Genomic DNA, 15,803 nt, shown 5'->3' on the forward strand with positions numbered 1-15,803 from the left:
AACAACAACCCTTAATAGACAGAGTAGGACAGTGAGAAGCATAACTGCATCTTTAAAAACACTATCCCCCTACTCCTCCCTTCTTCCCAGGCTCAGCTTTGCTCTGGATCTCTCTACCCCCTCCCCCACAGCAGGGCAGGGAATGGGGGTGCAGTCAGTCCTGATGCTTCTTCCACCTCAGGAGGGGGGCAGGGGGGAACAACTCCTCGCATTCCTCCCCTGTTCCAGCATGGTTCCCCTCTCGCAGGAGACAGTCCTCCACAAACTTTCTCTGGCATGAGTCCTACTCATGGGATGTAAACATTCCCATTCTGATCCAGCATGGGTTACCCCTATGTGTTTCAGTGTTCCCAGCACCGAACTACAACAGTGGGGGCTTCTTCTCCCCTCAGAGTCCCGGCCTTCTTCAGGCTCAATCACCTGCTCCAGCGTGGGCTCCTCCACAGCGTGTGGGTCGGCCTCTGCTCCACCATGGACATCCATGGGTGGCAGGGGGGGCAGCCCTGCCATCTCACCATGGGCTGCAGGGAGTCTCTGCACCGGCGCACCTCCCCTGCCCTTCTGTTCCTTTCTTTCACTAACCTTGCTGTTTGCACAGATGTTCTTGCAACTCTTCCTCACAAGTCCCAACCCCTCCTCCCAGGTTCCCCTTCTTAAATTTGTTACCGCAGAGGTGCAGCCACCATCACTGATTGGCTCAGCCTTGGTGCAGAGCTGGGTCCAACTTGGAGCCAAGGGAGCTTCAAGAAGCTTCTCACAGGGGCCACCGCTGTAGTCCCCTCCCCCCTTATCAAAACCACCACCACACACATAAACCCAGAACCACTCTGTACATCAGAATGCCTACAGTAACACATTCTTCTCTTTTATGGCCGGCTCCTTTTTGTCTGCATAATTAAAATATCTCACTTGGTTGGTATCATGGCAGCAAAGCTTCACTGCTACAATTCTTGCATTTTTTAAGCAGACAGCTCTTTAATCTTGCAAAGGCAGTCTATAAATAAAGAACTGCATTCACAGTGAGTCAAGACAAAAAAAGCTTCTGGAGAGACTGAGTTACAATAACTATTATTATCCTTTTAAAACCTCTGGGCACAAACCAAATCTCTGATTACCCCTCTCATACTTGAACAATTTTTCATATTAACCACAAAATAAAGCACAAGGGTTGAGAACCTGAGATAAAACAGTGAGATACTCTGCTCTGAACTGTGCATCAAACCACTGTTAAAAGCTTTCCAAGTTAAAATAAAATCTTATCACCTTCTGAGCAGCTTCCAATGACGTTCCAGGTTGATGGCAATTCTTCATGAGCAATGGCCATCATCAAATCATTATCCAGGGACTGCAGATCTTTTATCCTTATCCCAAACTTATCCAGCAACATCTTGTGGGTAGCGGCAGTGACACATTCTGCATGATCGACCAGAAAGCGAGTCAACTTGCAAGACAGATTCTCTCTGTAAGTGACAGGACAGCTGCCAAGGATCACAGGTGAGTATCCCCTTGTGTACATTAACACAGAGACAGAAACTACTTCTTGGCATCCATGGCCTGTAATTATAATGTAAATTAATTATTAGCATTACCTATGTTCAGAAAATACATTAGTTTTTCCTCATCCCCCCCTGCCTCTAAGAGCTGCAACTACTCATCCAGAATTATTTTATTCTCCCTCTGATTACATCTATTTGTAAACAAGCATTTCTGGTGATAAACTTGGATTCCACTAGACTGTGAACTGCCAGTCCTCCCAATTATACTGACATAATTAATTCTAGAACCAGTGTTTCCAGGTAAAGATTCTTTAACCACAATGGAAAAAAGATGTAACCACATCAGGATGAAATCCCATAAATCAGAAGCCTGAAGGTTCTTGGGTAAGAATTAAGAAAACTGAGACACTCATGGAAAGAGGGCAGCACGGGATGCACCACAGACTCAGAGTGGTATAGCTACTTATTAACACCCATTTTGTACCTACTCAGTATCTCCATGTATGCCAAAACCCAGAATCTTTTAACTAATGCATGGTTTGTGCATTTGGCAGACTTGATTAAATGCTGTATCAACTCTAACTTACAGCTGTGACTCTCAAATTCCAAAGAAGTTTGCCTCTCATACCTCTTAAGCACCTTGTGCATTCCTCCTCCTCCTTTGCCATCTAAGTGAGGGTGGATGTCATACATCTATAAGAGGTGCAAGCTGTACCTCTCACTGGAGCGCTAACTATGACGTACTATGGGTGCAAATCTAAATTTTCCAAAATATCCCTGAATAACTACAAGTATATATGCAACCTAGTAACTGCAAAGGAAAGCATGTACTTACAACATCTGCAGTTGTTTTTAAAGTGCTCTGTGTTCCCTTGTTTAATTTGGCCACAAAACAACACGAACATCAGCAGGGCTGGATTTTAACCTCACACTTTATTTTCATCTGTTCATGGCTTCTGTTAGGAACAGGCAGGGGATTAAGTGTTGCCTGTAGCCTCCTGTTTTTATTCCTAGACCAGAAGCAACCATTTAACAGTGTCATTTCAGGCCTCTTAAAAGAACAACAAAAAAATGTTTTGCAGTCCTGGAATAAGTCTAGCATTGCATCTTCTCCATTGTAATCCATGACAATCATTTACCATTTATAGGATCAAAGGAGCCACCATGTAATGGCAGCGAACTTTCCCTTTTTATACGCAGCAGCCATGGGCAGACTCTAAATCCTCTTTAGAAAACAAGAACAAAAAACAAGCAGATCCTATTGCACAGGTACAGCATGTTTATAGCCACCTACTCACACCAGTGAAAAGGTCACAAAGCACACAATAAAGGTGACAACCAGGGCTTATGTTACATCCATGAGGGGAACAATGCCAAGGCAGAGAGCCAACTGTGAGGCAACACAAATCCCCCCTGTCTGCAGCAAGGCACTCCTGAAACGATTTTCCTGACACGTCTGCACTGTGTACAGCTCCAGCAGAGCTCCAAGCATCACACACCTCCACCACGAGGGCCTTGTAAGATGGGCTGACTGCTGCACCCAGGGAAAGCTCACACAAAAACATTACTTTTGCAGGTGTTAGGATGCCCAAAGGCAAACAATTGTGGCATAGAATTAATTCACATTAAAAATGATGCCATCCCTTAAGACTGCACTTCAGTGCACACCCAGCTATGCAAGCCCAGTAACACTGTCTACGCCTGATACTGAGCTGCTGTGGATTCCTACAAAAGGCAGGATCACCTTATGGTCAAACTCAGCCCAGATCCTATAGACCATCATTAAATTCCTGCATTTCCTCCGTTGCAGAGCCATAAAACTGAGTTATACCAAATAATTCAATTGTGCCCAGCTTTTCAATGGGGGTGGGGTATAGCAAAGAGATGGAAAATGTAAACAGAAGTTAGCACCCACCTGGAACAATGGACCGAAGAGCGTTGTCACTGACTCGCTCAGCAAACATTATGTGCCTCTTCAGGGATCCATCGTAAACAAAATAAAACTCAGCGTCCTCTGGGAGGTAAATGTCTTTGTCAAATTTTGCATGTATAGTCACCTGTCCCTGAAAAGTGAAAGCCCTGTCAGAAACATGCAGTAAATTCCTCATCTCCAACAAACCCTTTGATGTATACTTCAGATGCAAGTTGATTGTAACCTTTTCAACTCTGCTATACAGAGGCTGTGATCCAATGACAAATACGCGGTTTTCTACTTCCACTTAGAAAATAACATTGGTTTTATGCCTGCACAAGCAAAGGTGATTTAAAAACCTGCCTTTTAAACAACATCTTTCAACTAATTCCTTTCATCCTGACCCACAAAAATATAATTGACTTTTTATTTAAAATGCATCAGAATAAGCGAGTCAGTGAACTCAAGTATTTTGATACTCCCAAAAGCACACTTTGTGTTAAAAAAAAAAATCAAAAATTCTGAAGTTGTTGAGATGGTCTTAGACTTGCTTTACAAAACAAAAGCACTGATGTAATTCTACAGCTGTCTATGCTGGTTTCAAAGAATACTAGTTCCCAGATATCTGCCATGGGTTTCTTTACAGTAAATAGAAAGCAACCAGCCAAGAAAAATCAGTCATACAATAGCTTCAAAAAAGAACAGGAAAGGGATCTGAGAAGAAGCAAACAATAACAAATGTCTGACATGTCTGAAGGAGGAAATTTACATGAAATTGCATTTCTTTAAAGAGGAGGACAGTGTGCTCCACCACGGTCCCCAGCTGCGACAGTTGTTCTAAATATGTCAGAATCGCCCCAACATCTGGCAGAAATGCTGTTTTGTGGAGAACACACTGCTGAAGAGTATGTCAGCCATTCAGACTTCCAAACGACGCCTGCTCTGCCTCTATTCAAAATAGTTACCATAGCACTGACTCCACTGGCGCCATAAACAAATCTGGTAAAAACCTGCACCAAAGCACAACACGGCAGCACAGAAATTTCTGTGGTTCAAACCCATTTATGTTCCTGACCATCCTGACAGGCATCTGGCTCCTTCCCCTGTTCATCATATGGCAAACATACACTTTACTGAAGTGAGAATCTTGCTGCCCCCCCACATCACATCTTCGTCTGCCTTCCCCAAGGACATCCTTCTTGTCACTAATAACAATGTGAATCCTGCATCTGTTTTCCTCTTAAACACAGGCAGGTCTATTGAACTAGGCGTGAAGAGGCAAAGGCAATTTCAAGCACAAAATCCTCATTAGACAGGATTGTTCCTATAAGGATAGATGTAAACATTATTAGAAGTCCAGTATTGAGAGCAAACATGCCCATCATCCCCAGAAATCGATAATGCTCCTTTTTAATAGACTGAAGTGTTATCATAACTACCAAGTGTGTTCTCCTATTTCTCTTTGGGTTTTGCACTATTATACCCAAAATTTTTTATCATCATCATCATTATTATTATTATTGTTGTTGTTATCATCTTTTTTTTTTTTTTTATCTTTTTATGTTATTTGTTAACAGCGCTTTTTGTCATGTAATAAAATGGATGGCTATTTTGGGGAGATAGGCACAGGTTAAGTCCCTTAAGACACTCTACAGACTGCTCCACTGGGTGCTTAGCTGACAGCAGCTTGGTGCACAGGAGCACAGCAGAATTTCTTCCACACAGGCACTTCTGGCCAAACCACCTCTATACACTGGACACCTAAGGCTGAGCGACTACATAACAAGCCAGCTTTTGTATTTTCTTTGCACTAACTACATTCAGCAAGGGAGATATTTTGTGGCAATATTTGTCTTTTCATAAGCCTACTCTTGGGAAAAAAAAAAAAAAAAAAAAAGATCAAGCTCAAGTCGTAGCCATTGGCTTATACTGCTACTTTTAAAAAAATGTTAATTTAGACTCAGTAAGGACAGATGAACACCTTAAACTGATCACACTGCATAATGTACAGGCGTGGCAAAAAACTTCACAACTTCTTGTCTTATAATGGGTAAAGGAAAAAAGCAAGAGGGGAAGAGACAGAGTGTAAAGCTCGTATGTATATGAAAAAAGCAGTTTTTTCATAACCCACTTCTTACAGCCCTCCAGAAGAAGAAATTGCTGGTAATTTAAGCAAAGATTTTACAAAAGGAAGGCAAATTGGCAGCTAGCTTGGCCAAACAATTAAGTGATTCACGTGGAAAATCCCACATGATCCAAAAAGAGGGTTAAACCCTGTATTACTAGAGGAATCAAAGACAACAGAGGAAGTAACTTTCACAGGGGAATACTAAGCTACAACTTTTTTGATTCTGCATGGTTATCACACCTGTCACCGGAAACAGTTATTTCAGAAAGGACAAGCTCCTATCATCAACTTCAGCACTTCCCATTGCCACCACATCCATCCTGTCTTCAGATATTCTCATTCCATGTTGCTCAGTTACACCATCTTCTTCCTTGCTGCCACTATTAAAACATGCATTGTTCTGCTGTTCAGACCACTACAAATGCCTTTTGCTCTAGCTGCAAGGTACCTTTTTTCTTCTCGTCTACGACTCTCCAAAATACCCCGGGTGCCGTTATGCCATCTCCCTTTCTCACCACCTGAAAATCTTTCTCACTTGCATCCTACTACTGATGGAGTTCACCACTGCACTTTCTCCCCTTCCTGTCCCTCCACTACTTTACACAACACTTGTCCCATGCAGCCATGCCCTGTGCCAGCCATGCTGCTCCCTGCTCTCTCACAGGACAACTCCTCTTCTACCACGCATCACCCCATCTGCTCCCCTCATCCTCCCATCTGAGCTATACCCTTCACCCCAGCTTCAGATCTACACACAGCAGAGCCTATCTTAGCCCATGTTTGGGAAGGCATACTTACTGTACTTTGGAGACATTTAATACCAACCTCCATGGCAACTTTGATCTTTATAAGGTAAGAAATGCTAGCCACCCTTTGGGAAAGACATGAAAGAAAGAAAATCAGACGTGCTAAAGGGAATGCCGTGGCTGTTCAAAATGTATCTAATACTACATTTAAACCTGGATACTTAAGATTCTCTTTCTTCAGCACAGTCTTCCCTTACTTCAGAATTACATCTATTTAATGTCAGATCTGAACATAAAGTAATACTTCCAATCAAAGCACCAGGAATCTATATGCTGCTAAAGTAATGGAGTTCATAGGACAGACTGAAACCAGAAAGAAGAACCTCATATGATGTTTGACCAATTCCCTTCCTAAATTTGCAAAATCTGTTTTGTAGATTTTAATACAGTTATTGTACAGTTAATATAACTAACAGACAATAAGTTGCATATGTAGCATACATATAATCTACATCCTTATATATGTATATGTACTAATAAAAAAAAGATGTTGTAATGCAGATAGACAAAATCACAAACAGATGTGACTCTGGTGGAGATGGCTGCACCCACAGTCCATTTGTACTGCTGGGACAAATGTGTTTATTTGACAGACCAGGCCTTCCCACTCTTATGACCACTTGCACTTCCCTCCAAACATTGCTGGCAGAGGGCTTGTTCAGTACACACATGAAAACAAAAATACCACCGAACTCTAAGAATGCTTCTACTGCTGCTGTGAGAGGTGTCCCGGTGCATGTCTATGCATGCATCTAGGGTGCTTTCCCATTCCTTTTCACAGCTGTGGAGCAAGCTACAGTGAGACAACACTGTAATTAGCACAGTGTTCATTTCCTTTGTGTGAAGCCAACTTTGTTACAAGAACTATTTAATTAAGCTTTTTCTTCAGACAAACATCACCTGCAGTCCATTCTAGAAAACTCCTAGGTAGAAAAATACTTGGATAAAGTGATGTATGTTGTAAGTCTCCTCCAGACCCTGCAGCTGGAAAAGGCAGAAGGATTCAGCTAGCTGCCCAGATATACCAAAATGCAGCCTTTCTGGGTGAAGAAGGAGGAAGAGGAGATGAGGGAAAAGTCTGCCATCTTATTTAGTTCTTTGCAGAGGTCTTTGCACTCTGGTTTTGGATGTATGACCTTGCCTGTAGCTGCATTTAAATGCAGATCACTCAAGGGCATTGACATCACCATGCTATCAGCTCCGAACACAGGTAACTCACCATTTTATTGAAAGCTGCTTGCTACCTTATTGCTGCTTACTAGAAACAACTGTACATTTCTTCCACAACTTTGATTAACACATTGAAGAGCTTTAGGCCAGAAACTTCTCCCAAGGATGATACACCCCAGCATTTGTCATGTGAAAGTCTGGGAAAGAGACTGATACAGAGAACTCGATTAGAAGATATTAAAAAAAAAAAACAACAAAACAACAACAAAAAAAAACAAAAAAAAAAAAAAAAAAAAAAAAAAAAAACACAACACCTTAGGATGTCCCACACCATATACAAATGTTCAAAAATATATGCATTTGTGCTGGGTTTGTGTGACTGGTGTTGGTTTTTGGATGGTGGTTGTTTTCACAGCAGTGGCCCCTGTGAGAAGCTTCTCAAGCGCTCCCACAGCTCCAAGACAGACCCAACTGTGGCCCGGGCCGAGCCAATTAGTGATGGTGGCTGTGCCTCTGCAAGAACGTATTTAAGAAGGGGAACCTGGGAGGTGGTTGGGACTTGTAAGGAGGAGTTACAAGAAGCACGCACATGTGAACACCCAGGTCAGTGGAAGGAAGGAGGAGGAAGGAGGGGAGCTGCACCAGAGCAGAGACCTCTGTATCCTGCAGTGAGACAGCAGGGCTGCCCCGCCCTGCCACCCATGGATGTCCATGGTGGAGCAGAGGCCGACCCGCACACTGTGGAGGAGCCCACACTGGAGCAGGTGATTGAGCCTGAAGAAGGCCGGGACTCTGAGGGGAGAAGAAGCCCCCACTGTTGTAGTTCGGTGCTGGGAGGACTGAAACACACTGGGAGGGAACCACGCAGGAGCAGCTTGGGTACGGCTGCATCCCGTGGGAAGGACTCACACCAAGGAACGGTCATGGAGAACTGTCTCCAGTGGGAGGGGAGCACGTGGAGCAGGGGAGGAATGTGCAGTGTTCACTCCACCTCCCGAGAAGGAAGGAGCAGCGAGCTGACTGTAACCCCCATCCCCTGCCCCCTGCGCCGCTGGGGGGAGAGGCAGAGAGATCGGGAGCAGAGCTGAGCTGGGGAAGAAGGGAGTGGCTGCGGGAGGTGTATTTTGGATGTGGTGGCGCTTCTCACTGTCCCACCTTGTCTCCTAAGTGTTGTTTTTGTTAGTGTCTGAATTAAAGTGATGTTCTGTTTTTTAATTCCCCTAAGGAGTCTGTCCTGTCCTATTCTATTCTATTCTATTCTATTCTATTCTATTCTATTCTATTCTATTCTATTCTATTCTATTCTATTCTATTCTATTCTATTCTATTCTATTCTATTCTATTCTATTATATTATATTATATTCTACTGTGGATTATTAAGTTTTGTAGCAATTGTTAAAGCTCGGTGTTAGAAAAGTGCAACAGAGCTTCAGAAATGTGTATGAACTTGATCTCTATCAGTTTCTTTGCACACACAAAATAAGCTCACCTAGACGGAAACTCAGAAGCCATACACTAGCCCTTTAAGAAAAGAGCATAATTTATTAGCTTAAATCTGTGGGATAATTTATATCTTTCCATTATACCCATTTTCTGCAGAGGCATTAATTTCCTGGCTCCCTCAAGGAGCAAGGCCAGCCCAGCCCAGGGAGCAGGTTGCAGCAGGAACTACCTGAACAGATCTTTCCTCTCCAGGCAAATGAACTCAGAGAGCAACATAAGCAGGAGCAATTCCATCTCCATCCTCCTCCTTTCCTAGCAAGGCACACAGGAAGGATGGAAGTGGGCTGAATCTTGCAATTCTGAGTCAGTAATGTATTCCTCCACCAAAGCAATGCCTCTCTGCTTCACAAGGCTTTCCTTCAGGTTTCTGGGAGATGGTACTTCTCTTGAAACAGAGCTTCTTCTTGACAAAGCCTGAGCACTCAATCCAGGCTCCAGATCAAAACATATCCACTAGACTGTTACAATAATTACAACAATTAAATAGTGTAGGTAAACAACACTGAAACACATTTCCAGGATAAATTCATACTCATAGAAAACATTTGCTCTGCATCACTCTCATCACATCTGGCAACAGCACTTCTCCACTGCTTCCCACCTCATTCTGCAAGTCATGACCAAAGCACCTTCTCAAGTCTGCAAAAACCCTCTGACACTGACCTATCTCTAAAGCATGAAAAGATTAAAATTACAGTTGTCAGCATTTAAAAGTACACAATCCAGCCCTAAAACACATATCAGTAAAAAAGAGTAAAAACAACAGAAATAAATTACAATATACCCAGTACCTGAAATGGGGACACTGCTGCTACAGAGTGAAGTTTGTTCTGAGCTCATTCCAGACACTGCAGCTGGAAGCACAGCCCAAATGGCATACTACTTCTGCATTTCTAAATATAGAACCAATTTAGAGGATAAGAACATGTGGGGGACCTCAGCTGGACTGAGACCCTGGGAAGGGACAACTTTGACCTTGAAAAGATTCCAATCTACCCCTGAGAGAGCAAACAAGAACAAGAGGAGCTGCAAGATGAGCAAGCTTATTGACCGCAGTAAGAGCATAACAACTCTGAACCAATAAGAAAAGAGACACATCAGAAGAACTGATAACCCCGTACTTGGAACTAGTTTTAGGTGGATAGAGATACCAGAAAGCTTGGGAGACTAAAATTTTGAACTTTTCATCTTACTACGCTTGCGTGATGAGCTTATGCATATTAGCTTCTCCACTCTGGCAAGAGCCAGGGTTCATTTCCATGAACATGCAATGTATGAACACATACATGAAGGAGCATGTCAGTAGGTGGTCCGGAAAGTCTGTGCACCCTGTAGTAAAAGGATAAAGGAACAAAGGAGGAGAGCAATAAAGAGCTTTTGACTTTTTGTGTAAACTTGCTTTAAAGAAGAATCTGTCTTGTAGTTTTGTCTGTCTCAACTGTAGTTTTGTCCATCTCGACTACGACAAGAACACATCCTCTAGGTACCAAAATCCAAACTAGATAAGTCACACAGGCACCTCATCTTTCAAAAACCAACCTAGTGGCCTGAATACAGGGCAGCTGTGAAAGTGTGGACCCAGAGGAGTTCACTGGGCCAGATTCCTGACAATTCACCAGTTGCTATGTGTCTTTGACACTATTTTCACCAGGTCATCAGTCTAATGAGAGTTCAACCTCTTTCCCATCCTCTCCTCTCCCTAACAAGCTTATTTATAGCCTTATGAACTTGGAAAAATGTAACAGGGAGTTACAGGTTTATTTCTATGTGCTTAAGCATGAATCTCAGGGTCCATGTGTACCTCAGATAGTTCAATCCCCGTTTAAACAAAACAAGGGGAAGCAAAGTGTCACTTCACCACCTTGACAAATAAACACAGTCCCTGGTCACAGGTGGTTTCTCAGGTAGCTGCTTGGGAAGGTCCTTGCCCTCAAGTTCACATAGTATTGATTCTGATGGACTTGTAGAGAAAGCAAATTTTAAAGTCAAATGGAACTTATTGAGACCGGCCAGCCATTATTTTACTGAGATTTACACCTGAGTGACTCAAAATAACGGCTCAACTCTATCCAATCACCACAGGGACACAAGGGAGCTAGAGATCCCTCAAACACCATCCAGGCCTGTAACAGCAGAGAACTTCAGGCAGCCATATCAACATCTCCAACTGCAAAAACGTACCAGAAAGTGTACAGAAGAAAAAGAGCATGGGAGAAACTCTCATTCCATTGAAGCCAGGAGAAATTTTGCCATCGATTTAATGAGAGCAAAGATTATCACTGCAATCCTTGAAATAATAAAAAAAAAAAAAAAAAAAAAAAAAGTATGCAGGAGGACTGGGGAGAGGAGGCTGCAGCTACGAGGACATTAAAAGAGACATGAATCCAACTCTAAATGCTCTAAACCTGTGGCTTAGCAAGTGTTTGGCAGTTTTGACCTCCCTGGGATCCATAAAGGAAAGCATACCTTTATTACCAGTGAAAACACTGCCCTGGCACCAGCATCAAGAAGATTATGAAGGTTTGTGTTTTCAATGGGATTTATAGGTTTATGCACTCTTTCAACGTAACCAAAGAGGTTTTTCAGATGTATGTTTTCCTTTGGTTTCTCTAGGGCACTCGAGAGCTGACCAGGTCAGGCATGCAGCATCAGGGTCCCCGGAGCTCCATGTCCCAGGTACAAAGCAGCAAAGACCAGACTCCCCACAGCCTCATGAGAAGAGCTCCCACCTCCAGCCACGCTCAGACCCTCTTCTGCATCCCCGTGAGAGACTGGGGCAGGCTCCCCATGAGGAGAAGAGGGGAAGGGAGGTAGCAAACCCTCACAGCTGAGACATGGTGGCATCCAGGCAGGAGGGACAGGCCAAAGGAGCATCCATGGTTTTTTACAGTGTGTCTGATCCCTACTCTGCTACAAGTCACACCATGCTCTAATAAATAACCAGCCCTTAACCTGAACCAAGCTTCTTCCACTTTGAATACAGTTAGGTAACACCTTATTCTTCTCCAGTAACCCGCCCCAGCAAAATAGGTGCAATCTAAAAAGACCTTTCGTGGGCTTCCAAATCCAGGCCATCATGCTGGTTAACACCTAGACTTCAACGATCGGTCCCTATCCTTGCATACACAACCTGAATAAATTTACTTTCCCAACACCCTTTTACAATAAAATTAATATATTCCAAAGTATGCTAAAAATGTCTTTACCAAACTATAAGCAACATAATAGCTTGAGAAATAATGTTTTATCCAGCATTTTAAAGAATATTATCTGTAAATAAAATTGTATGAACAGACACATTTGTAATTACATACTCTAAGAAAAATATCTGTGTGCAGGGGTAAAAAAATGGCTTCTTTGTTCCCAAAATGCAAGTCCCAACATCTCAAAGTAAATGCAAATCCCCAGGTACTGATAGCAATAATGGGATTTTTTTCCTCCATGCAAACTGCCACTACTCACTACAATTTAACGTAATTATCTCTATATTTATGTTCAAAAGATTCATTTCACAAAATATTTATATTTAAGGTTAATTGTTTAAACATATTTTACTTGTGCTTAGACAAAAACAGTGGCAAGATATTTCTCTGAGCAGCCATACAGTTTCAATGACTTTTGCTGCAACTTAGCTACAACTACAAACAATCCTACACAAAAGATGCTAAAAAAGCAATAGAGAAATTGCAAATAAACACACAAAAAAAAGCATACTCAAATCATTAGTAACAAGGACAAATTTATAAACATGCCTTTCTAATCTTCAGTGATATCTTTATAAAATCCATGGGACGGTTCTTGTCAACAGATTGCAGTAAACACTGTCATGGGCTTCCATAAGAACGCATGTGCCCTGTACGAATGAAATGCAATGGTATTCAAGGCTACACACACAATGAAACAGCAATTACGTCCAGGGAAGGAAAAGAACAACAAACTGAAAAACAAAATAGGAGATAAAAGCTGAATATTTCTCCATAAACATTAACTTTCTAAATGCATAGCTAAAAACATCTTAAAAGCAAATGGGGTTTTTTTCCACAATTGAATGAGTCAAGAGAAGCAACTGAGTATAATTAATCTATTTTCTATCCAGATTAACAGAACAAGCATAATTCCATATACAGACTGGAGACAAAGTATGTGATGATATGGTCATATTTTGTATTACATATTGCCCAAAAGCCTACACACAGATTTTTTAATAAGAATTAATTATGCACATACAGTTACTTTGAGAAGATCCAGTCCTCTGCTGATTTACACCACAAAACTCCACCAGCATCTCAAGAACCCCACTCATTCACACTAGGTAAAATGCTGGTCTTCAGCCTCCCTGCCTGTGCACAAGACACTGCCTACATGCGGGAAACGAGCTACGGCAGATTCTCCAAACACCAGCTTTACACACCAAGTATTTCTAGATACTTCTTCAGCATGAGGCAGCTTTGTGAGAAATATAGAGGAAGTGTTTGCATCGATACCTCTGAGCACAAGTACAAATTTCATGAAGTTCAACAAGGCCAAGTGCAAGGTCATGCACATGGGTCAGAGAAAACCCAAGCACAAATAAACGCTGGGTGATGAGTGGATTGAGAGCAGCCCTGTGGAGAAGGACTTGGGGGTATTAGTGGATGGAAAACTGACTATGAGCCAGCAATGTGCACTCACAGCCCAGAAAGCCAACCGTGTCTTGGGCTGCATCAAGAGAAGTGTGGCCAGCGGGTCAAGGGAGGGGATCCTTCCCCTCTGCTCTGCTCTGGTGACACCCCATCTGGACTACTGTGTCCAGCTCTGGGGCCCCCAAATTAAGAGGGACATGGACCTGCCCAAGCAGGTCCACAGGAGGGCCATGATGATCAGGGGGATGGAGCACCTCCCTGACGAGGACAGGCTGAGAGAGTTGGGGTGGTTCACCCTGGAGAAGCGAAGGCTTCAGTGAGACCTTATAGCAGCCTTCCATTACTTAGAGGGAGCCTACAGGAAAGATGGGGAGGAACTCTTTGTCAGTGAGTGTAGCGATAGGATGAGGGATAATGGCTTTAAACTAAGGGATAATGGTTTTAAACTGAAAGAGTTTAAAGAAGATTTAGGTTGGATATAAGGAAGGAATTCTTTCCTGTGAGGGTGGTGGGGCACTGGCACAGGTTGCCCAGAGAAGCTGTGGCTGCCCCCTCCCTGGAAGGGTTCAAGGCCAGGTTGGACGGGGCTTGGAGCAACCAGGTCTAGTGGAAGGTGTCCCTGACCATGGGCAGGGGTATTGGAACTAGCCAATCTTTAAAGTCCCTTCTAACCCAAACCATTCCATGATACTGCAAGTAAGAAGCATCTCCCCCACATTCACTTAAGCAAGACAGCACAAGAGAAGCCCGCTGGCTAGCAGCTGAGGCAGCTCTCTCGTCAAAAGAATGAGGGAAAAGGGTTCGGTAACCACTTGCATCCCAGAATATCATCTGACAGATGCTTCTAGCGAGGTTCCAACACAACTTGAAAAGAAAAGCACTAACAGAGAAATTTCCTAATGAAAACTGGTAAACAGCCCCCTTTTGATATGAAACATCAAGATCATCATTTTGGCTTAGATGCGATGCCTTTGTGAAAGGAAAAATAAGGGTTGGTAGAAGCTATTGCCCCTTTTTGACCACTAAGTAGCCCAAATAAACTGGAAAAAAATAAAGCACTCTGTTACATCCAAACCAATGACAAAAGTACAGTTCACGCAAAAAAGAACAAGGATGGAAGAGATCGTAAGAAGTCAACTAGCTGACTCCCCTGCCTCAAGGCAGGATCAATGCTGACCAAGTTATTCATCAAAGATGGATTTTGTCCAACTTGTTCTGAAAGCAACACCCACATGGTCACCTAACACACAGCACTGAGAACTTGCTCCCGCACAGACAATCCCCTCTCTGGCCTCTCCCACCTTCCACAGCTGGTATATATTTTTGCTTTTTTAAGGGCCTAACAAGTCTTTGGCCTTGAAAACACAACAGCTGGTTGATATGAAATGGCCAGCAACATGTCAGAAGGCTGCATTAAACAATTCAGCACGGCCTCCATACCTGTACAGCTGTTTTCATGCTCAGGCTGAGCTCTAGCCTGTCAATAACTGTCCTGGTTTGAGCCCAGAGGGCAACTGAGCACCACGCAGCTGCTCACTCACCCCTTTTGCCTCAGGAATGGGAAGGAGAAAATAAAGCAAAAGGCTAGGGAATCGAGATAAGGACAGGGAGGGGTGTCTCACCCATTATGGCTACCGACAAAAGACAGACTCCTTAGGGGAAGAAAAAAACAGAACATCACTTTAATTCAAACAAAAAGACAACACTTAACAGACAAGGTGGGACAGTGAGAAATGCCACCACATCCAAAATACAGCTCCCCCAGCCACTCCCTTCTTCCCCAGCTCAGCTCTGCTCCCGATCTCTCTGCCTCCCCCCCCCAGCAGTGCAGGGGGCAGGGGATGGGGGTTACAGTCGGCTCGCTGCTCCTTCCTGCTTGGGAGGTGGAGGGAACGCTGCACATTCCTCCCCTGCTCCACATGACTCCCCTCCCACTGGAGACAGTTCTCCATGACCATTCCCTGGTGTGAGTCCTTCCCACGGGATGTAGCCATTCCCAAGCTGCTCCTGCATAGGTCACCCCCACGCGTTGCAGTCCTCCCAGCGCCAGAGCACAGTTGAGCCTGGGAAGAAGGGAAGCTTGAAAGGAGGTGTATTTTGGATGTGGTGGCACTTCACACTGTCTCACCTTGTCTGCTAAGTTTTGCCTTTGTTAGTGTTTGAAT

At 43.4% G+C, this 15,803-nt stretch overlaps 1 protein-coding gene across 6 annotated transcripts in view; it reads right to left on the reverse strand.

Annotated features, from left to right (window-relative positions):
• The window catches only part of ARHGEF28 (Rho guanine nucleotide exchange factor 28), a 134,257-nt gene that overhangs the window by 100,381 nt on the left and 18,073 nt on the right, over positions 1 to 15,803 (reverse strand). For 5 of the 6 annotated variants that reach the window (XM_042804848.1, XM_042804847.1, XM_042804846.1 and 2 more), the window contains exons 3-4: positions 3,412 to 3,559; positions 1,264 to 1,554 (exon numbers count right to left, since the gene is read on the reverse strand). In XM_042804848.1, coding sequence (XP_042660782.1) covers positions 1,264 to 1,554; positions 3,412 to 3,559 — 439 coding nt within the window. Of the gene's footprint in view, positions 1 to 1,263; positions 1,555 to 2,331; positions 2,507 to 3,411; positions 3,560 to 15,803 lie in introns of those variants that run through there. The other variant, XM_032986350.2, reaches the window with a different exon arrangement.

Source organism: Tyto alba, unplaced genomic scaffold (assembly GCF_018691265.1).
Source record: "Tyto alba isolate M040663 unplaced genomic scaffold, T.alba_DEE_v4.0 Super-Scaffold_42, whole genome shotgun sequence".
Lineage (NCBI taxonomy): Eukaryota > Metazoa > Chordata > Aves > Strigiformes > Tytonidae > Tyto > Tyto alba.